The sequence below is a fragment of the Octodon degus genome, unplaced genomic scaffold (assembly GCF_000260255.1).
Source record: "Octodon degus isolate 3935 unplaced genomic scaffold, OctDeg1.0 scaffold00171, whole genome shotgun sequence".
Classification (NCBI taxonomy): Eukaryota; Metazoa; Chordata; class Mammalia; order Rodentia; family Octodontidae; genus Octodon; species Octodon degus.
The window spans coordinates 3,723,302-3,746,002 of record NW_004524747.1 but is presented as its reverse complement, the minus strand read 5'-3'; the positions used below and the strand labels follow the sequence as shown (position 1 = coordinate 3,746,002).

Genomic DNA, 22,701 nt, shown 5'->3' with positions numbered 1-22,701 from the left:
TGTCCAGTTAAGAAGCTAGATTCCTGTAAGTAAAATTTCCTGGCTTTGTAATTTTCTTTTTGGAGTGCTAATGATGGAAACCAGGTCCTCTGTTTTGCTAGGAAAGCATCCTACCACTAAGCTACACTCCTGAGTCCCAAATTGGGACTTCTAAAACCTGTATCTACACTCCAGAGGCTGAAGCAGGAGGATCAGTGCAAGTTTAAGACCAGCCTGGGCTACAAAGTGAGCTCAATTCCAGCCTGAACTGCATAACAAGACCCTGTCTCAAAAAGACCAAAGAAAAATGCTCCTACTAAACTGGGTTTGAGGGCTGGTGAGATGGCTCAGTGGTCTAAAGCATCTACTTAGAACAAGCTTAGCAAAGCTCAGGGACCATGGTTCAATCCCCCAGCACCACATGCCAGCCAGCCCCGCCCCAGGTGGGTTGAGCTGGCCACACACACACAAATAAATAAATTTCAAAAATAAAAATAAAAAATAAACTGGGTTTGGTGGCACACACCTGTAATCCCAGCACTGGGAAGACTGAGGCAGGACAACTGCTGAGAGTTCAGGGCCATGTTGCACTACATAGTGAAACCCTGTCTCAACAAAACAAACACTACTTCTAAAGGTATAAGGACAGTAGTTTGGAAAAGACCTTTGAAATTATTGTTCTAAGAAATAATAGCTGTAATTTATTGAGTATTTTCTGTGCCAGGCACTGTAATGGATGGGCAAGATACTACTGATTCATTTTGACCCTCAATACTCCCCCAAAGCAGGTGTTTACTTGCAGGTGAAAACTGAGGTACTTGGTTGCTGTTTACAGTACTTATGCAAAGAATGACCTTTCCTTGAAGGGCAACAATGTTAAATCCCCAGTTTTATAGTGTTTCTAACAAAGGACTACTCTCACCAAGAATAACTAGATACATTATAACCTGAGATACAAACAATGACCCACCCTTTTAAATTTTCTGTATTTCTGGTACTGGGAATCGAATTCAGGGCCCTGTGCTATGCCGCTGAGCTATATCCCCAGCCCTCTACCCACCCCACCCCCATTAAAATGAACAGTCTTACCTTGTATGAGGCAGTGATTTTTCAAACTAGGGTATTCATATACAGACAACTTGAAGGGAACTTTTTTTTAATAGTGGGAACTAAACCCAGGGCCTTCACAGACCCTTTGCACCAGTTTTTTTCAGGTAGGGCTAAATTACCCAGGCTGGATTAAAGTTTCATCTCCTGCCTTAGTTTCCCAGTACTGGGACTGTAGATGTATGCTACCATGTAATCAAGACACTTTTTTAATTCCCTATTTTTCCTGAGAACAAATCTATAACCAAACGCCATTCTCCTGCACGAACCGAAAATATTTAAAAAGTATACAAATCACACCCATCTTGAATGTACACATGAATACCAAAAGGCTCATCTAGTCTAACATTTTTTGAGGCAGGGTCTCATATTACAGTGCAGGCTGTCCTCACACTCATTGCAGTCCTCCTACCTCAGCCTCCCAAATGCTGGGATTACAGGTGTGAGCTACCACATCTGTCCATAAGGTCCCACTAAAACACAAAAGTGCAATTACCAGTCTGTTTTTACAGAAATTTGAACACTCAATATGTACTGAGTTCATAAGTTGTGAAGATTAATAAACTGAAATCAGGTGTGGCAGCACATGCCTGCAATCGCAGCACTGGGGAGACTAAGACAGTAGGATCAGAGTTTGAGGCCAGCCTAGACTATATGTCTCAGAAAAAATAACTAAATTTGTACTTGTCTATAGATATACAAACTGAAATCATACCACAGCAACATATGTGCACTCATGTTTATAGCAGTACATCATAGCTAAATCTTGAAAACACAAATGCCTATCATCTGAGGAATGGATAATAACGATGTGGTATTTTTATACAATGGAGTATTACTCAGCTATAAACTTGAGGCCTTTACAGGTAGAGGCTATATTCATAAGTGAAATCAGACCCACATGTGTAAACTGTACTGTCTCCATAGGGTAAGAACCTGAAAGAATAAAATCTGAAAAGTACAACAGACATAGTAGAACAGAAAAAAACTGAAGATTAAGAAATAAACAATGGAAATGAGGGAAAGGAGAAAAGAGGAAAAAGAGGGGAAAATAATGTAAGTATATACATAGGCTAGCTAAGATGGTTATACTAATTTCTATCAGTTTTTTGAAGGTAACAGTTGTTTTAAAATATTTGACCAATTTTACATGCCATTATCTGAACTCTGAGCAACTAATTGAATCCAACAATGCAATATAACCACACTTGAATACTTTTCATCCTGTTTTTTAAAATGTTATTGTTTTTTGGTACCAGGGGATTGAACTTGGACCTTGCATTTGCCAAGCAGGAACTTTGCCGCTGAGCTATATCCTCAGCTTATCTATTACTTTTATACTCTTTAAATAAATTTAAAAGGACAAGAAAAAAAATAAGGTTTATTGAAAGAATGTTTGATGAATCTTGTGTGCCTATATCTGAGCAAAACATTTGATTAACATATTATTAATCTACTGTTTTGAAATTCTGTACTATTTTACTACTTTGTTACTGTCTTTGTACTTGTTTAGTTTTTTTCCTCTTTAATATAAAAAAATGCAAAAGATACACAAATTTGGAAAACTTCTCTACCTTGAGATGTGCCTCCAGTTATATGTACAGCATATTCATTTTACCCTAGTTTTGCTGTCAATATACAAAGAGCAGTATCAGTAAGGGTGTGAAGTATAAGAACATGTAATTGAAGCCTGCCTAGCAAGCACAAGGTCCCGAGTTTGAGCCCCAGTACTACAAATAAAGATTCTTTGGGGCACTCTACACACTGGAAGATGTTCCCATTTAAAAACAGAAAAGGGGTTATGTGAAGTCTGAAGATTATCTACTGCATATTATGTGTTGGTAGCTGGAAAATACAGCCAAAATTCCTTAACGAAGTTCTTAAATACCAGTAGGTTATTCTTAATATACTTTGGTCACTATGGCTATATTACTGACCTGTCCCCATTAACCTGAAATGTGTCACTTAGCTAACATAACCAACTAACTTACTAATAGTGAACAGGATCCCATAACAGATCAAGGGCTTAAAGTATCAACTTAAATTATCACAACATTAAGAACCATGAAGCATGAATTCCCCATGGAAAATTATGCTGATGGTTCTAGCTTATTCCTTCCCAAAAGACAAAATACAATCAATGAAGTGAACACAGCAAGATTTTATTGTCTTCACAATAAAAAACATGAAAAGTTAAAACTGGATCACTTGGCCCTGAAACAGAAAGAAAAAAAAAGGTAAGGTTTGTATTTGTTAAGATCACCATGCTGAATTAGGGCAATCTCTTTATTCTTCCTTTCCTAGTTTCTGAAACTTTTCAAATATCCACATGTGATGCTTATGTTGACACTCAAACAATGCGTGTTGGATCAAGACTATTGCCAAACGTTTCAGAAAGGCGCTATGTAACCTTACCCTTCACCAACAGATGGGAGTTGAGGAATGCCTCAGATATCTATGCCACTCTCTATAAGCAGAAATGTTCACCTCTCCAAAGATATTAAAGCTTTAAGAAACTCATACCTTTCTTTTCTTATCTCCTCCCAGTTCAAAATGCTTGCATCTCTTAATAGCCAGCATTCTCTTAGATCTGCAGTTGGGCTCAACACACTCAAGCCTCAGGACAATCTTCTTTGTAGTTTTGGCCTGTGAAAAAGTCAAAAACAAAATCACTTCCTTAAGCAATATGAGTAAAGCCAGCCATGGTGGTACATGACTGTAATCCCAATACTTGGAAGGCTGAGGCAAAAAGGTTGCTCCTAACTTTCAGGCCAGCCTGTGCCACACATAGTAAGGCCAGTTTGAATTACATAGTAAGAGCCTACCTCAAAAAACCAAGACTTATGTTAGGTTCACTGCTACTTAAAGCTTTGCAGTTGATAGCTGTCACAGTATTTTAGCTACATGAAAGAACATCCTAGAGAGATGCAGCTAAATCAGACTGCCTTCCTTGAACTTGTGGCCTTTTAAGTCTGCAGTTACATATTTCACACAATCAACAAGTGAGCTAACAATTCAAGTTATGCGAGTATGTGCATGTAAAATGTACCAATAAAACCCGACTGAAAAAGAAATCTGCAAATAAGACATTCAAGTTATTCTCTTCACTAATGACCAACTTTTTAAGCCTACCCCTTCAGCCAGAATTCTGCTAATCTCTAGTTTTGCAGAAAGCCAAACTCTTTTTATCTTCTAAAGTTATAGATGTGAAAAGATCTTTATGCAGTCACTCTAGCATTTTCTGACACCAAAGAATAAAGTACTAAGAAACACTGGTGGGAATGAATGCCTTGGTCCAGTCAATGTGCTAACTACTTGCCTTGTACATGTCAAGCAAGCACTACAGCCAAGTTACATCCCTAGGCCAAGTAACAGTTTTTTTGCAGGCCAGGGACAACAAGCTGGGCCTCCCCTATGCTAAGCAATCACTGGACCACTGAGTTGTATCCTCAGCTCCAATTCATCTGCAGCCAAATGTTAAGGACATAAACATGATAGAACAGCACAAATCAAAAGATTTACTAGCGAAATCAGACTTCAGTTCATAGGCAGGGAGAAAACATTACTTGATTTTTGGCTCTTTTAGAAAAGGGGAGAAAAATGAAAGTACTCTCCTGTAGACCACAGAGTGAAATCGTGCGCTGTACTCCCAGCTGCACAACCTATCACCACAGGCTGCAGGAACTTTGCTGAAATTAACACTAGTGACATGTGTGGACCAGAGATGGCAAGTCTGAGGCCATTACCACAGGAGGAATATACCCAAGGAATTGTTATCTATTAATAACCACCACTAACCTTCTTCCGGAAAATTGGCTTAGTCTGCCCACCATAGCCACTCTGTTTCCTGTCATAACGCCGCTTTCCTGGAGAGAAGGGGTTGTTGATATAATTAAGACCATAAATCACAATACACATGAAGTCTTGATGGGTTTTCTCTGGAGTTTCCCAGCTGAAGTTTAAGAAAAAAACAATAACTTTCCAAGCACTTGAGGAGCCTGAGGCTTCCAGAAGGAGCCAAGTTCAAGGGGCTGGAGATATAGGTCAGTGCAAAAGATTTAAGCCCCAGTACTTAGAAGGAAACTTTAAAAAACACACACTCTTGATACATTTCACAAATACCATACCAAAACCACGTTGCAATGAAGCCATCTTACCCTGGGCATATAGAGAATCTTTGCCTTTCTTGTACTGTGTCACTTTGTGGGGTTGATGCTTGCCACACTTCTTACAGAAAGTTCGCCGGGTTTTGGGAACGTTCACCTAGTAAAAACAGTTCACAACACGCAGTTTTATCAGAATACGATGGCTGGTGAAGCTGAGGAGTCGCACGACTCGACTCTTAACTGTGTAACACACGACTCCATAGTTCTGACTAAAACGTGGTCCCAGACGCCGGAGCTTCCAACCCAGCGTTCTCTGCCGGAACCAAAGAGCGACCTCTAACCCTACCCACAGGTTTCCTCTTCGCTCCCTGACCACGGAGCCAGTCCCTCAGGGCGTCGATCCTGACAATATTAGAGTTTTTTGCTGTGGTCAGGCACGCTGGGGCCTGAGCTCACGGGTCATGAGGGTGGGCTAAGGATTGAACTGGATATTACTAAGGACCTACCATGTTTGCAGACGCGCGAACAGCGAGGAAAGAAAGAAGCCGCGCCGGAAGCGGAAGTGTACAGGCGACGCTGGTTCGCACTTCCGGGACGCAGCGGGCGCCGCCCGAAGCCGTCCTGTTCGGCGCCTCGCGCCCTCCAGTGGCTGAGAGGACCTTCAGCTTCGCAAGTTTTTGTTAGGATAGCTCAGAACTATTGGCCGACCCTCCTACGTAGTAGCGTAGTGGCGTTACGTAAAAGGAGCGGCGCTCTTACCAGATTCTGGGCTCTGCTGTCTCGGAGAAAAACCGGAAGTAGTATGGAGTAGACGGACCCTCGGTCCTGGCCCACCGCAAGGACACTGGGAACCTCCGCAGTAAACTGCTGGTTCAGTGAACGCTTTGAGGGAGGCAACTGTTCCAGTTCATTTATCACGAGATCAGATGGTCCATTCAGCAAATGTTTATCGAGTGTCTGTTCTGTGTCAGGCACTGTTCTAGTGAAGGGACACAATAATATGCTCATTAATGTACAATAATGAACTGAGTATTTTGAAGAAAAGGATCAATATTCTGCACTAAAGCAGCACTTGTTATGCTGGGCAAGTTGGATGTGTAAGGTTCTGAAAAGTCGCAGTGCAGTTGTTCAGCTTGCAACAATACTTATCCAGCCAACAGAGAACATGGCCAGCAGCTCCTCCCCTCCCTTCCCTACTTGGCAACAGGCATGTACTAGGTTTCATGGCAGCCCAGCAAGCTGGGCATGGTAGCACACACTTGTAATTTCAGTACTCTGGGAACCATGAGGCAGTGTGATCCCGAGTTCAAACCTAGCCTGGGTAACTTACAACTTAGTGAGACCTTGTCTAATTTCGGATGTAGCTCAGTGTGAGGGTCCTTGGTTGACTACCCTAGTACTGCTGGGGTAGTGGGAGACAAACCTGTAGACAGAGGCTGAGGAATGCTGAGCTTTAAATGTGCTCTACCAGCAATCTAGGATATAGGTAGCATTATTACTCTCATTTAATAGATGAGGTAATTGAGGGTGTGAGATGTTAATTATATGCCCAATGTCGAAAGTATTTAGTAGATCCAAGATACAAGCCCAAGTAGTCTGATTTCAGAAGGTTTTTTGTCTTCAGACAAATATATTTCAGACAGTATATTTCTCAAGGTGACCTCCTGTTCACGATTTTCCCTCACCACAGCCTCCTGCGTAACTGGGATTATAGGCTCACACCACCAAATCAGCCCTGGGTTCCTTTCCGTTATAAAACACTGCTGCTGTGGCCTGCTAATTGTAATGGCTAACAATAATGACATATGGTTCTAACCCACCAACATACAACTTCTTTTAAACTTAACGCCTCCAGGACCCACGTACCATTATTAGCCAACAGGTGAAGGAATTAAACATGAAAGATGTTAAATTCACTTATGTGAAATCACACAGGTGGTTGTTTTTTGCCTGGAATGTGGCTTGAACTTAACCACTACATCACACAGGGGAAACAGAATCTACAGGCTAGAGAAGAGTGAGGAAATAACTGAGCTGGGAACCAAAAAGGAGGTGCAGTATTTGGAGCCTAAGAAATTAGACCTAAGGAACTATGACAGCCTGGAGTACCCTGCTTTTATAATGCTCTAAGGATACCCATGGGTCCTGAGCTGGCTCTCTGATCATGCCCTTTGTTGTTGTTGTATGGTCTGTGATATTAAGACAATAAAAAATCTACCACTATGTGATACATTTTCTAAAAGTTTCTTTGCCAGACTGCCAGCCTGAAGTCTCAGCATTTTTCTCTGTCCAAACTCTCTTAAGCAGGCTCACTGATTTAGAGAGTTAAAGGCTTTTTATGTTACTAACCTAAAATATGAAGATAGCCAATATGGCTCTTCTTCGCCCATCAAACTTTCTTCTGTCATCCCCCATGTGACATTGCTTGGGTTTTGTTATTGTTAGGTGTGTTTTTTCTTTCTTTCCTTTTTTTTTTCAATATTGGAGATTAAACCCAGGACCTTAACACTGAGTTATAGCCCCAGCTCTTTTTTTTTTTTTAATTTTGAGATAGTGTCACTAAGTAGCAAAGTTCTCCAGGCTGGGTTTGGACTTGTGATCCTCCTGTGTCTGTCAGCCTCCCAGAATGCTAGAATTATAGGTGTGCACCACCACAGCCAGCTTGGTTTAAAATTTAATTGAAAAATTACATATATTCAATGTATATAATATGAACACTTGATATATATATGTATATAATTATATATGTCAAAAGTAATATGTCTGTCACATATGCCCATAGTTATCATTGGGGGGGTGAGCACATGAATCTCTCTTACCAAATTTCAAGTAAACAATATGGTATTATTAACTGCAGTCACCATGCTGTGCATGAAACCCCTAGAACTTGCACATCTTATACATGAAAATTTATATACCAGTCCTGGTCTGTTTGGGGACTGTTTCTGCTTATTCATTTCCCCTAAAATGAGGCACTCAGAATTCAAGTCACTCAGACCAGAAAACTAGGTGTGACCTGATCTTGCAAAGTAGGTAGCAGGTCCACTTTTAGATATTGTACTTCTTTTTTTTTCTTTTTGTAATACATTTTATTACTGCTTGAATTTTACAAAATATTTTATTTCAAAGTATTTTCATATATGCATATATTTTAATACATACATCTTATTACCCTTCCTTTAACCCTCCCTTGCCCTCTCCTTATTACTTTTCTCCTGCTAATAGTAGTCTTCCACTACTTTCATGTCACTTTTTACAGATTCCATAGATCAGGTGACTCTTGTCTTCCTGAGCCTGGTTTATTTTGCTTCACGTGATGATTTCCTATTCCATATACTTTTGTGCACATGATACAATTTCTTTCTTCTTAATTGCTAAATAATACTTCACTGTTTGTTCATACCACATTTTCTTTATTCATCTGTTGATGGAAATTTAGGCTAGTTCTATATTACATATTTTTTCTTCTAAAAGAAGTCCTAATATCACCTTGGCTTTTCTGGCGGCCATATTATTGGCATGGCATTTTTCTCGGTTACTGTCAGCTTTGAAATCACTGAACAATTTTTACAAATGTTACTGCCTCCCCACTTTCATCTGGAGTCACACCAGGTAATCAGGGTCTTTTGGGGCATTAATTTCCTTGTTTCAGTCATAGAGAGTACCTCATACAACCTTGCACTGCTCACAGCTTAGCTAGGCTACTTTCCTGATTTTCCTCAAAGGTCATTAATAGAAATGTTGAATAGGATGGCACCAAGAACTGAACCGTATAGAACATTGGGGATCTCCTGAGGGTTACATTAGGTGATTTCATTTACACTATTTTGGTTCATGCACTATTATGGATGAGTATTGTTAGGGAGCAGTCGTGAACAGAGAGTGAAGAAGAGATTACACTTTGCCCTTTCCCTTGTCCTCTCTTTCTAGATCTCCCACTGTGTGCCTATCAACTCCCAATCTCCACCCCAAGATGGACCTTGAGATGAGATGGGCATATGACTACAAGCAGCACTTCACTGAAAAAAACAAGGGAAAGGAATGCTTGTGGCCAACTTTGGCACAGTGACTGGCTAGTGAAAGAATATAACTTGTCAGTAATGTAGGGAGATCTATATGACCCTTGCTTTCATCTATCTTATGTAGATGTATTAATTGCTCTACCATCCTATAAATGCATTTTTTCAAAATTCTGTTGCCTTAAAAAATCCGACGGATTTCTGGAACCTGAAACATGTCTGTATTAAGGTACAGAGCCTCAGGGCAAGAAAATATGGGTGTGTGCATGAGTAGGATGGGCAAGAAGATCAGTCACCAGTAGCTCGGCCACCATCATGGGCTCAGCATTCACCTGTATTTCCTCAGACAATCCTCAGGGAGAAGATTGCAACAAGAACTTACACTAGGAGGCTGTTGAGGGCTCATCCACAGTGAGACACTTATTACAGTTTACTGCTTTACAGAATTAAAAAGAAAACTATAAATTGACTATTTTTGAGCCTTAAGTGGAGAAAATGGACACTCACAGAAAATAAGGAAGGCATAAGTGTTTGTGTGGGCTTACATTCTGGCATTTTTATCTGTAGAAAGAATGCTTTCTTAGAAAATGACTCAGCAGGGGAAGTCTTGTCTCTACATCTGTTGGGCTTTGTGCTTGGGGGTCCCTTTGTGAATACACTCTGTCCTTCATTCGTAAATTTAATTGTGTGACCCTGAGGCTCCCCCTCCTCAAAAAACAGAAAGCTCTAAAGACATTCCTCTTTGGCAGTCTCTCTGTTCCAGAAACACCCTGTCTCTTCTCACTGTATTGACAATTCCTATAGCCCTTTTAAGTATATAGTCCCTTTACTTTGGGGCAGGCAGGCTGACAACCTGTCTGTTCAGCCCAGTTCCATTTAGAGTCTCAGTGACCCCAATAATGTTAAGAAAACTTTCAGAGCTGGTCTCAAGATAGTAATGTCAAAGGTCCCAAGCAAATGAGGGGCGGGGACAGTTGGGGGGTGGAATAAGGACAGCAGGAGGGAACCAGATACCATGCTGCTGAGAAGAAGAAAAAAAAAGACATTGGTTTTAAGCCAGGAAACAAAAAAAGGGAACTAAGTGGCTGTGAAAGGGTGGGGTTTGTTCAGACTGTCCTTCCTCTCCGGACTGTAAGAATATGTGTCCAGGGCCAGTGTCTTCAGAAAACGAGTCCCACCTTTCAAGTCCTGGTATCTCAATGCATCTGAGGAGCTACCTGAAGTAAATTAGGACTGGGGTGAGTTTGGGGCAAGACGGAATGGGAGGCAACAACATTTATCTTTCTTGGAATCCGTAAAAGCCAGAGAGAAAGCATGGCTAATGTCATAGGTTGATGAGGGTGGGAGTGTCATCGGTACAAGGCTTGGGCAGACCCTGCAGTGATCAGGAGGTCTATAAAGATCCTTTCGGAGGGAGAAATGGGGGAAATAGGAAGATGAAAAGAGACCTGCAGCAAATGAGCAGGTATCAACTGTTGGAAAGCAACAACTCTGTAAAACTTGGTGGAAAAGAAATATTGTAAGTGGCACTAAGGTAAAAGCAGACCCTCAGGTCAAATATTGCTTGAGTGTACAATTGTGTCAGTGAAGCCCTAGAAGAAGAAATTCTAGGAGACAGTTTATCTGAGCAAGTGGTAAAAGCTCACATGCCACAATAGGCAGTTTGACTTGGAGAAAGGCCCCAGTGACACTATTCTGTAGCATACCTGTGTTATCTTGAATCAGGCCAGCATCAGGGCAAGCTTGTTGCAAGGATTATATGGAAGCTACACAAACCTGTTGGTAATAATGGGTATGATAAGAGGCCAAAAGAAAGTGGCCTCTGCCTCCACCCAGGCAATGTGGCCAACCCCAGAGGTTCTGGTGTACTTTCTCCTCTTATGATCGCCACCATGTGCATGGCTTACTTTTCTCTTGTCTTCATTATTTCTCCTTTCATTTCCTCTCTTCTTCTCCCCTCTCTCTCTTTTTATACCTGTGTACCCTCTCTCCTCTTCTTCCTCTCCTTTTTTTTAACCTGTCCCCCTCTTTTTCCACTATTTTGTTCATTACTATGTTCTTTGACACAGAACACTTAATAAATAATTGGTAGATTACAGTACATTGAATTTTTCTTGCCCCTTTCTTCTCTAACTTTTTTTTTCTTTTCTCCGTCCCTGCACATAATGCCTTTCTTTGGGGTTGTTGTGAATAGTTAACGTGTACATAAATGTAAACCAGTTAACACAGAACTTGATGGTGGTGACTATATTGCAGCATTTGCTATTATTTTTATTTTGTCTAAGACCTGCCAGTGTCTCTATAGGGGCTAACTAGAGCAAATGGGATGATATTTAGAATAAAAGGGATTGCTAACCCTGATCAAGACATTCTTAGATGAGTTGCCAGACTTCTAATTTTTCTGCTACTGAGCTCTTTAAAATGAAGTCTCTACTCATTTCTTGCATTTCTAGGGGCAAGGCATCAGCAAAGCCCAGAGGAGGATTAGGAAAGGTGTCTACAGAGCTCAGGGACTGTTCTCTTTGCTGTTATTTATGTATTAGTTCTGCTCTTTCCTTCATTTTGCATGCTAAGTCACTGAAGCAAAAGTGCTACAGCCTCTCTGGAGCTTCAGTTGTTTGATAAAACAATGTCACACACCAAATAAGTCATAAAATGCCAGTACTAATGAAAGCCTAAAATGTTACATCTCAACAATAACCTTAAGGGCTTTCCCTTTCTGCTCTGTTCTGACCCCTTTCATATTCAATTTTAACTAGTTGCCTGTGTTAAAGTCCAAATTCTTGTTGCTTGTAATTATTGATGTTTTCATTTAGAATCATTTGTAAACCTTTAAAATAAGGCTAGTGTAACTTTCCATCCACTTCAGGGGTATTGGTACAGTTTTAAATTATCACTATGATTGGTTATTTCCATTCAAGCAAATTTCCTATAGAGTTTCCTTTCAGTGGACTATAACTCGTACCAGGAAGTCACTTGGGTGTGAGGGGAAGACATAATTTTTGAAAACTAAAGTGTGAGTCTTTTCCAAAGAATCATCAGATACTTGCTGTTTTGCCCTCAGTGATGCTGAGATGTGATTGCTAAACCCACAAAAGATGGGAGATCTAGATAGAATTTTCAGTGAGGCAATGCTCACTAGGAACCTAGAGAAGCTGGGCCTAGTGGCGCATGCTCATGATTCAAGCGGTCTGGGAGGCTAAGGCAAGAGCATCCTGAGATCTAGCCCAGCCTAGACAACTTAGCAAGACATTGTCTCACAGTGAAAAATAATGGGGCAGGGCAGGTAGCTCAGCAGCTTAAGCACCTGCCTGGTAAACTCATGATCCTGAGTTCAATCCAGAGTACCTAAAAATAAATAAAAATGAAAATGGGTTGTTGTTGTAACTCAATATGAAGCTCTGGGTCCAATACTCAGTATAGAAAAAAAAAAAGATCTTGACCTCTTTCACTCCAAAGCTGCTTCGTTATGCATGAAGCCATGGAGAGGGGGAGGGGAGGGACAAACTACTCAGGACCTTGAAACAATTGAGCCACGTGTGACTTTCAGTTTCTATGGAGATTCATGAGAAGTGACTGAGAGCATTACAAATTTAAAAACCTTAATTCCAGGCTTTCTTCCCAACACTTTGAAAGCCCTCTCCAGATCCCCTTAGGGTTATAATGGTTTTGTTTTTTAACCTCAAAAAGAAGCTCCCACTGCCCTGCCTACTTAAGATAAAAATGGTCTGTTAGCTCATAGTCTAGTAGACTATTATCTCAAGAAAGAAATTCTAGAAAGTCAAGAGGAGTTGAATTTTAGACAAGCTGGCTGTGTTGGTGTACATCTATAATGCCAGTACTCCGGAGGCAGAGGCAGGAGGATTACCATAAATTTGAGGCTAGCCTGAGCTACCCAGGTCCTATTTCAAAAAATTTTTAAACAAGTTGGAGGTTGGAACGTACTGATCTTCAAGATCACTAATTTAGCTAAAAAAGGAACAGATTGCTAGACTACAATAAAAACAGAGTCAAAAATTATGATAAATGAAGCAGAAAAAGCTAAGTATGTGGGGAAAGGAGAATCAAAAACTGTAAGGAGCAGCAAATGGCGCAGTGTCTCGAGACTATCTTGGCAATATATCAAAATGCATAGACTTTGACTCAGCAAAAATATTTATATAGAGATCCTAACAATATCAAAAAACAAGGAATAATATTAAACAAGAGCTTTACATCTTAGAAAAAATATGTTGAATAGCTGGATGATGTTAGAAAAATAAGAAAACCATAAGTGGTATATGGAATATAATCTCAAAGATGATAAAAAATGTATAAAAATAGAAGCAAATATGCCAAAATATTAATACATCCAACTCAAGTAAAAAGCTTTAATTAATTCTATTAATAAATTAATTGGCTTTTTGAGACAGGGTCTTGCAGTGTTATTCGCTTTCAACTCAGAATGTAGCCCAGACCGGCCTCAAATGTGCAGTGATCCTCCCACCTCAGCCTCCCAAATTCTGGGATTATAAGAGTACATGACCACGTGCAGCAATGTTTTTTCTTCTCAGTGTTCTGCATCTGAAACATTTTTCTCTAATGAGTATGGAAAAAATAAATAAACTATTTAAACCAGAGGAAAGAAAAACTCATTGGAAGAGAATGCCAGAAGGGCACACAAGGGGGCACCCTAGCAGTCATCCTTTGGGTTACAGGCCAATACTGGAGGCATTACCACTAATTTGACAATGACTATAAATTTGCAGATCCAGTGTCTGACTTTCCTTCCATCATCACTTGCCCAGAAGCTGTTGTCTCTAGGGCAGATGGAAGGGAGGATGAATCACTGAAACCTGGAAGGCTCTCAAACCACAGAAAGAAATGTAAAGTGCCTACAACATGAACTGCTGTGGAGAGAACCAGAGCCTTCAAACTCCATGGGAATGAATACAGCAGATGAGCATTCCCCTGGTTAGACTGCAGCCCAAAAACTGATTTTTTAAAAAAATTTTTATTTATTTGTGTGTGCGTGTGTGTGTGTGTGTGCATGTGTGTGTGGCCAGCTCAGCCCACCAGGGGGCGGGGCTGGCTGGCATGTGGTGCTGGGGGATTGAACCATGGTCCCTGTGCTTTGCTAAGCTTGTTCTAAGTAGGTGCTTTAGACCACTGAGCCATCTCACTAGCCCCCAAAAACTGATTTTTGATTGCAAGTCTTCACTACAAACGTGGTTACCTGCAGTTCTGATGGTGAAGCTTACCATAAAATCATCAGGTTGCACTGGATTCTGAAGAGAGCTTCTTGGGAATTTCATATGATTAATTGGGTTGCTTTGTGGCTGTAGTTATATTTTAAAGACTTTTCTTCTGGTTCCAAGGTGAAAGAGTTCTTAATCAAAATCTCAACGAGAACCTGAGGTATGCATCATGGGACTGAGAAAAGATTTTATTGCAAGCCTTATTTGGCCAATTAACAATATCCTCAGGGCCGGGGAGATGGCTCAGTGGAATAAGTGCTTCCCTGGCAAGCGCAAGGACCTGAGTTCAATCCCCGGTTCCACCAAAAAAAAAAAAATCCTCCATTGAGGAACTTTTAATAATTCTGTTAAATTTGATAGTAAAGTAACAGGAAAATAGAAGCAAAATGGAACAAAGAATAGTACAAAGCGCTATTCTCAGTTATAAGTAACTGAGAATTTGTTCTGAAATTGAAAACTATAATCACATGTAAAAGAATGTTCGTGGCAGCTTTATTTATCATTGAAAACAATTTGCATATCAACAGGAGAATTGATACATAAATTGGTCAATATTCACCAAATAAAATATGTACATAAAAGTAAACTAAGGGGGCTGGCCAAATAGTTCACCTGATTAAAGAGCCTGCAAGCAGGCACAGGGACTGGGGTTTCAATCCATGCCAGCCTTGCCCCCAGAGCTCACTGAGATGGCAATTGAGACTGGACGTGGTGGTGCACCTGTAATCCCAGCTCTAGGGAGGCTGTAAACAGGAGAATCACTATGAGTCCGAGCTAGTAGTGAGACCCTGAGAACTCTGTACATCCTGTCCTAAATACAAAAAATAAAAAAAACATACCTAGGTATTATGAACACTAATTCAAGAGATCAGTAACTTCTAAAGAGAGAAGACATTAAAATTGTAGAATACAAGGCTGGGGAGATAGCTCAGCAGTCTAAGTACTTGCCTGGCAAGCATGAGGCCCCACATGCTGTTCTGGCCCTGAAACCAAGCATGGTGGTGCATGCCTGTAATGCCAGCGCTGAGGAGGCTGAGACAGGGGGATCACTATGAGTCTGAACTGCATATTAAGATTCTCTATCAAATAAATAAATAAAAATTTTAAAAAACATTGCAGAGTACACAAATAGTTTTGAGGGGGTTAGCTGTATTGAAAATATTTTATTTCTAGGAAAAAAAAAACCTGATTCAGACTGGAGGTAGTGACTCTGCCTACAGTTCTAGTATTTGGGAGGCTGGGAAAGGAGCACTGCTGTGAATTCAAGACCAGCCTGGGCTATGTACTAAGTTCAAAGTCAGCCTGAACTACAGAGTAAGACTGTCTAGAACAAACAATCAAAAACAAAACAAAACTACTTCATGTAGTTAAGGCACAATGTTAAGATTTCTTAGAACTAAGTGGTGAGCACATGACTATTATGTTTGATAAAGTTCTCTCTACTTTCTATTGGAAATATTACATAATATGCAAGAACATTATTCAACTCAAGTTCTACATTTACAGAAACCACTAACGACCCTAGAGATAGAGATAGAAAAAGTGTGCCTCATTTAAACTCTGCTTTCATGCCACTAACTGTGAAACATCCTGGAAAGAAAACATTAAGTAACACTAGGAATCTATCAGTAAGACAGAATCTCCTTCAGGGGAAGGTCATAAAGAAGGAAAATGAGCTAGGCATGGGGGTGAATGACTGTGATTCCAGCAGCCGAGAGGCTGAGGCAAGACCTCAAGTTCCATGCAAGCTTGAGCTAGAGAGCAAGTTCAAGGCTGCCCTGAGAATGAGAGAAATTGGGGAGTGGGGGAAGAGGGAGAAAGGGAGAGAGAATCGAGGGAGGAGAGAGGGAGAAGAAAGGGAAATGATAAGAGAGAACACACTAGCTTGGAGAAATATGCAGAGGAAAGTGCCCCAGGGTCCTGAATTTGCTTTGATTCCCCTCCCCTCATTTTCATCATTTCCTTTCTTGCTGAGCATTCATAGAATGACAGCCTTGGGAAATTACAAGGTGCTGAGGTGGATGATATCTTACCTCCTTGAAAGAAAAAAAAAATCATTCTAGAGATAACAAAATACCATGGAAACAGCAAGGACTATAACTGGGTGAAGTTGAAAAAAAATCACATATTCTCTGTAAGTCTCTTTCCTCATCTGTTTGTTATAAAGAATCAATGAAGTAACATATGTAAAATACCTAACAGGAGCTGAGGTTATAGCTCAGTGGTGGAGCTCTTGCCTAGCATGTGCAAAGCCCTGGATTTCATCCCAAGCACTGCAAATAAATAAATAAATCACTACATATAAAATGCCTGATAGGGCCTGTGAGATAGCTCAGCAGTCTAAAGTGCCTGCTTAGGCAAGCTTAGGCAAGCACAGGGACAGAGGTTCATTCCCTGATACCACATGCCATGCTAGCCCCACCCTCAGGGTGGGCTAAGCTGACCACAAGAAAAAAATTTTCCTTAAATTTATTTTTTTTTATTTTTGGTGGAACCAGGGATTGAACTTGCCAGGGAAGCACTTATTCCACTGAGCCATCTCCCCGGCCCCATCTTTAAATTTAAAAAATAAAATAAAATACTTGACAGGTAGGGTGACAGGGGTTCCTTTCCATATGGAAAGAAAGGTGATGGTCAGAATTTTGCTGGCCAATTAAGTAGTAGTTTATAGAAGATAATATCATTTTGTGTACATTTTAGCTAAGTAGTTATTTGAAGTACTATTAACTGCTTATTGCTAACTCACAATTAGCAATAGTCAATGAAAGTCTATTTCACAGACTTTGACCAATCATAAGCAGTATAGTTCTCTGCATTTTGCTCTGATGTTGTCCTTAATAGTGTTTTATAATTATCATAAATAAAGATAACAGCCAATGATGGTTTAGTTAACTGATTTTGCAAGCACTATTTATATTAATTCCCTGGCATGGTGCAGTTTGCATAATGGCTGAACCTGTATTAATAAGCTTCCTCTTTCTGAATTCTGCTGCTCAGTACAAAGCTGAGAGGCTACAAAAAGTTGCTAACTTAAAACGCGGGTATTGTTCTTCTAACAAAAGCAACATTGTAACAATTAAACTCTATTTTAATTGAAAACTCCATTTCTATTCTCTTTCCTGCCTCTCTCTTTTGTTTCTATATGAACAACTATATGTGTGTGTAACACATTCATACCACTTCTATTTCCACCCCACCCCCCACCCCCTGAGGGAGGTGTAGTTTAAGCCTTCATTGTGAATGCTTTGTGAATGAATTCATTCTGCACTCTGTAGAAATTGTTAGAGGACAGCATTGGGCCTTCCCATAATAAGTATCCACAGAAGCTCTTTGCTGTCATGCAGACCTGTATGCTAGCAACCAACCTTCTGGAAGAACAGAAATGAACCCCTCTATGTTCACATTATTGGCTGATGAACCAGTGGTACCTAAAGAAGAACTCCCACATTTTCAGGCCCTATGAGTTTGGACTGGAAAAGAAATAATAGAAAAGGAGCAGCCCAAAAAAGGACCCGATCCCATGGAAATACCAGTAATCTTTCAGCTCAGTGATCTGGAGGTAGAGACCATCTCGCTCCTTACTCCTGGGGTGATGGCTAATGAGAGGCTTACCTACTTCCTCATACTTAGGCCAGCACTAAACCCTACCCCAACACAGACATTTAAGAGAGAAAGGAAGGCTTCCTCTTGTACAAGTTGGATATGTTCAAACAAAGAAAAAGAGCAGAGGCAGCACCCAGAAGGAGAACTTGTCTTATAGGAAACAGGAGCAGAGACCAAGACTGAAGTAGATGCTGGGTCTGTGCAGGGAGTTCCCTCACCAAGATTGTGCAACAAAGTGAAAGGTAAAACGCTGGGTGTGTTTTAGTCAGCTACAAGAAGCACACCTGGACCTGGTTTGCTGGGAAGCTTTTACATTTATACTGCTCAGTTTCTTTGGGGTTTTATTTTGTTTTCTGTAATTTGGGTCTATGATTGTGAATAGGTACTTAATTATAATTCACCATGAAATAAATGTGATATTATTACAGAGACCTCCTGGAGTTAGCAGTTCTTGAGAGTGACTTACTATTGTTGTTACCACTACTTTTGGGTAAATGAGCAATTAAAATGTTAAAAAGAACCCCTGGAGTTAGAGGTGAAACTGAATGTTCCTAAGGACTGACTGGTTGTAAAATCTGCACTTTGTCACCTTCTGTGAGAGACTATTTGAACAAGGTATACTGAGAAGAGAACTGTGTGGCACACAGGCAAAAAGATCTGGGTCTTTGCTCAGTTTTTCTCTGAAGATCATTTACAAAACATTTAACAAATCTACGACTGGAAGATAGTGGTATCCACATGATAGACAAAAGACAAAATGATTGTTTTGAACATTCTGGTGTTCTTCTAATCTATTTTTTCTTCTTAGTGTGATGATAGAACCATGAATACCACAGGAAAGAGCAAAATAACAGTGTAGATAGCCACAGGCTCCGACAAAAAGCACTCTTATTCTCTTAGTGTAAGTACTAATATGGGCTTTACAAGTAGAAAACACTGCTGACTTTATTTTTCTTCCGTGACACCACAAAAATATAAGGAGTTTAGTTTTAAAACTTAATCCCACTTTCCCCATAGGAAGACACTGAAGAAAGGCTAGTGAATTTTTTCATTACTTACTCACTGCTCCATTTTTTTTTGACATTCATCTGTATATCTTTTTTTTGTTAAGTTCCACTATTTGAATATTATAGGTGTGTACTGCTCCATTTTTATTACAGCATTTATTTTCATTTTATTTAATGGAAGTGTGGACTTAGTAAAAATATCGTGCATAAACTTGAGGTGAATAAGTGATTTGAAATATTTTTTTCTGCAAATGAAAGGGCCGGCCTAATAGCTCAGTGGATTAAAGTGCCTGGGCTGGGGTTCAATTCCCTGGGCCTGCCGTGCTGGCCCCACTCCCGGGGCCCACTGAGAGGGCAATTGAGACTGGGCGTGCTGGTGCACACCTGTAAACCCAGCTCTTAGGAGGTGTAAACAGATGGATCACTATGAGTCCGATCTAGTAGTGAGAGCCTGAACAACCTTTAGACCCTTCCCTAAAATACAAAAAAAAAAAAAAAGAATGCAAATGAAAAGCCAATGGTAGATTTGGGGGACTTTCTTGGCTTTTCCTTTGCCTTAACTGACTCCTTCTGCAGTATTGTAAACCTGGTAAGGTAAACATGTCACTCCTCATAAATGAGCACACCTGGCTTCCAGACTGGTAAGATAGTTATTTCCCTTTTGCATGATACTCTCTAAAAGAAACAGTATAAGGAAAAAGGAAAACAGATCAAAAATAAACATTCTCCCCCCCTTTGTGCTTTCAACTTGAAAAGAAATTTATCCTTTGTAGCTCAGTCAGTGGGTGGTGGGAAAAATCAGTTGAGTGGCCGTTACTGTGTATCCATAACTGCAGGTGCAGCCTCCTTTCTTTACTGGACCACTTGGTTACAGACCCCAGTGGGACAGTGTTTGAGAAATTACACTCACTGTCTAGGAAACTGGGAACTGAAAGTCCAATATTTGCCTCAGTGGAGATTTGGCACCTGCTTTATCCCTTCTGGGAATATCAGGGGCCAACAGCTGCACAGAGCTTATGCTGTTCACAGTGCATGTGTCATGAAGGGTGAATAGTGTAAAGCTGTCTCTTGATGTTACCAAGCACACAGAAGCATGTAAGTCAACACACCAAGCCCTCTACTGCTTTCTACATAAACCCAATTTTTGTCACCTCACAATGTACAATCAGTCCCGCCAGTACAATGTACATCTGTTATACCTGAAAATTAACAGACCTGGGGACTGTTGAAGGAGAATGTCAAGGTAAGGATAGGGCTTTTTAAAGTAGCATTGGGCCAGGGAGATGGCTCAGTGGAATAAACGCTTCTCTGGCAAATGCAAGGGCCTGAGTTCAATCCCTGGTTCCGAAAAAAAAAAAAAGTAGCATTGCACATTTTTGTTCCATCTTAAATAGATAGCTAGGCTGAGGGGGAACAGCAGGTATGGGTAGTGTGCTGAACCTCAAGACCTTTCATTATCAACAGAACACAAGTGAGCTTCACACAGAAGAGGCAATGGCTGCCGTGATACTGGAAAGCATCTTTCTGAAACGCTCCCAGCAAAAGAAGAAAACATCACCTTTAAACTTTAAGAAGCGCCTCTTTCTTCTGACTATGAACAAACTTTCCTACTATGAATATGATTTTGAACGTGGGGTAAGTCTTCCAGCTGTGAAGCCTAAGTTTCAAGATTTGAAGAGGTGGGCCTTACACCTTCTTTGGGAGAAAGGTACATCTTTCTAGGTAGGAGAAAGGACACAGACTAGATCCATATTCAAATAAGCAAAATATTTCCTAGCCTACAGCCATTCTGGGGCAAAAATTTAATGGTACTAAGAAGTCTCAGGGGAAGTCTTGCTATGGAATCTTAGAAGTGGAGAGTACTCAATAAATGATTGTTGGAGAACAAAATCCAACAGTTGGAAGTTGCTTCTTATTTCTAATGACAAAGACACACATAGTCATTTAGTCTTCCATAGTACTTTTCCTCCCTTTGGTAGTCAAAGTTTAGAATAATAAATCTGGAAGTGTTTGTCTTTTTTTCAAAATGACAGATCCTAATGCAACACATAGGTGCCACTTCAGCATGTTGAATGATTAGATAAAAAAATGTAATCATGTGGTTGCTTTATCACTTATAATCTTTCTCCATTTTCTTACTCATTCTCTTTTTCAGAGGAGAGGCAGCAAGAAAGGTTCAATAGATGTTGAGAAGATTACCTGCGTTGAAACAGTAGCTCCTGAAAAAAATCCTCCTCCTGAAAGACAGATTCCAGTAAGAAAAAACCAGTATGGGAGAGGGGGAGCTGTGGACATTAAGAAACTTGGGTCTTTTAAATTTGCAAATAGACTGCTGATGCTGTGCAATATGGAACATAGTCATGTTCCCTCGGAAAAGACTTTACTTTGCCTTGGATTGTTTACTGAGCCTCAGCGTCTTTCTTCCACACATAGAACATCTCCTTTAACCTAGAAACCTTTAAGACACTGGTTTTAAAATAATGCCATAGCAAGCTCTCAAAATGGGCAGAGGTGATGTGTTTTAATTTCTGATCTAATTTTGGAACTTAGATAATGCTGGATGTCAGAATTCTAGGGTTCTAAATCACATGAGATTCTTTATTTTTTTTAAGGAGGAGAGGTTTGTTTTGGCTTACATTTCAGTCATTTGACTCCAAGGTAGGGCAGCAGGACATGGAGCATGACAGAGGAATAGCTACTCGTGGTACACAGACCTCCCTGAGTGTGAAGCCAGGAGGTGGGCAGGAAGCTAAATGGTTCCAGGTCATGCCCATGTGATCCTTTAATATCTCACTGTTTACTCTCCTCTCACTTCCTGGAACTTTTCCAGGACATGATACATACTGACTTTTTAGTTGAAGTTTTAAAAACAGTATCATTTTTAGTCTTTGCATGATTACAAGAGTAGTGCTGGGCTGGCAAGATAGCTCAGCAGACTAAGCGCCTGCTTAGGCAAGCACTGGGACCGGGGTTCAATCCCTGGCACCACAGTCTGCTCTGGCCCAACCCCTGGGCATGCTGAGCCCATATCACCAAGACTGGGAGTGGTGGAACACACCTGTAATGTATGTGGGGAGGCTTGAGAGGCTGAAAACAGGGGGATCACTATGAGTCTGAGCTGCGTAGTGAGATCCTGTATCAAATACATAAAAAAGAGTAGTGCATATTTGTTATAGAAGCTGAAAAACATACAAAAACTCAAAAGTAAGGTAAAATGAGGTATAATCCCATCATCCAGCCCCCCCCCCAAAGATTCTGAAGCTACCTACAGAAATTTAGGAAAAAAGCAATGAACCAACCAATAATCATACTTTCTTTCATTACAGAGAAGAGGTGAAGAATCTAGTGAAATGGAGCAGATTTCAATTATTGAGAGGTTCCCTTACCCCTTCCAGGTGGGTTATGTTTCCATTTCAACTCTGAAAAGAACCCTGAAATGTAGTTACTAAGGTAGGGATGGAGTATATGGTAGAGGTAAAGCTACAAGGTCCCAGTGAACAGAAGATGAAATGAACAAGGGAGCTGTTTCTGAACCAGGCCTATTTTGCCTGCTGAATAGTATGTGAAGCCCTGAAACAATGGATTCTGTAAGAGAAAAACTTTATTCCCAAACATGGTGGCTAAGCATTATTATCATGACCCA

At 40.4% G+C, this 22,701-nt stretch overlaps 2 protein-coding genes across 2 annotated transcripts in view; one reads left to right on the top strand and one right to left on the bottom strand.

Annotated features, from left to right (window-relative positions):
- Nucleotides 1-3,241: 3,241 nt before the first annotated feature.
- Nucleotides 3,242-5,788, bottom strand: LOC101565976 (60S ribosomal protein L36a). The gene is made up of 5 exons (XM_004643342.2): nt 5,699-5,788; nt 5,244-5,349; nt 4,885-4,952; nt 3,610-3,732; nt 3,242-3,300 (listed from the first exon to the last, which is right to left on the bottom strand). The coding sequence occupies exons 1-5, from the start codon at nt 5,699-5,701 to the stop codon at nt 3,280-3,282; spliced, it is 321 nt and encodes a 106-aa protein (XP_004643399.1). The 5' UTR covers nt 5,702-5,788; the 3' UTR covers nt 3,242-3,279.
- A 4,536-nt stretch (nt 5,789-10,324) lies between these two features.
- Btk (Bruton tyrosine kinase) overlaps nt 10,325-22,701 on the top strand; it is a 43,215-nt gene continuing 30,838 nt past the window's right edge. Inside the window, exons 1-4 of the mRNA XM_023703471.1 lie at nt 10,325-10,449; nt 20,523-20,693; nt 21,214-21,312; nt 22,385-22,453. Of these exons, the coding sequence (XP_023559239.1) occupies nt 20,553-20,693; nt 21,214-21,312; nt 22,385-22,453 (309 nt within the window). The 5' untranslated portion in view covers nt 10,325-10,449; nt 20,523-20,552. The remainder of the gene's footprint in view (nt 10,450-20,522; nt 20,694-21,213; nt 21,313-22,384; nt 22,454-22,701) is intronic.

Bases quoted from the DNA above. Each gene is read 5' to 3' on its own strand.
- LOC101565976 (XM_004643342.2), bottom strand. The intron at 4,953-5,243 runs GTAAGATGGCTT...CCTTCTCTCCAG, and splicing joins AGATTCTCTATATGCCCAGG to GAAAGCGGCGTTATGACAGG. The intron at 3,301-3,609 runs GTATGAGTTTCT...TTTCTGTTTCAG, and splicing joins GAGGAGATAAGAAAAGAAAG to GGCCAAGTGATCCAGTTTTA.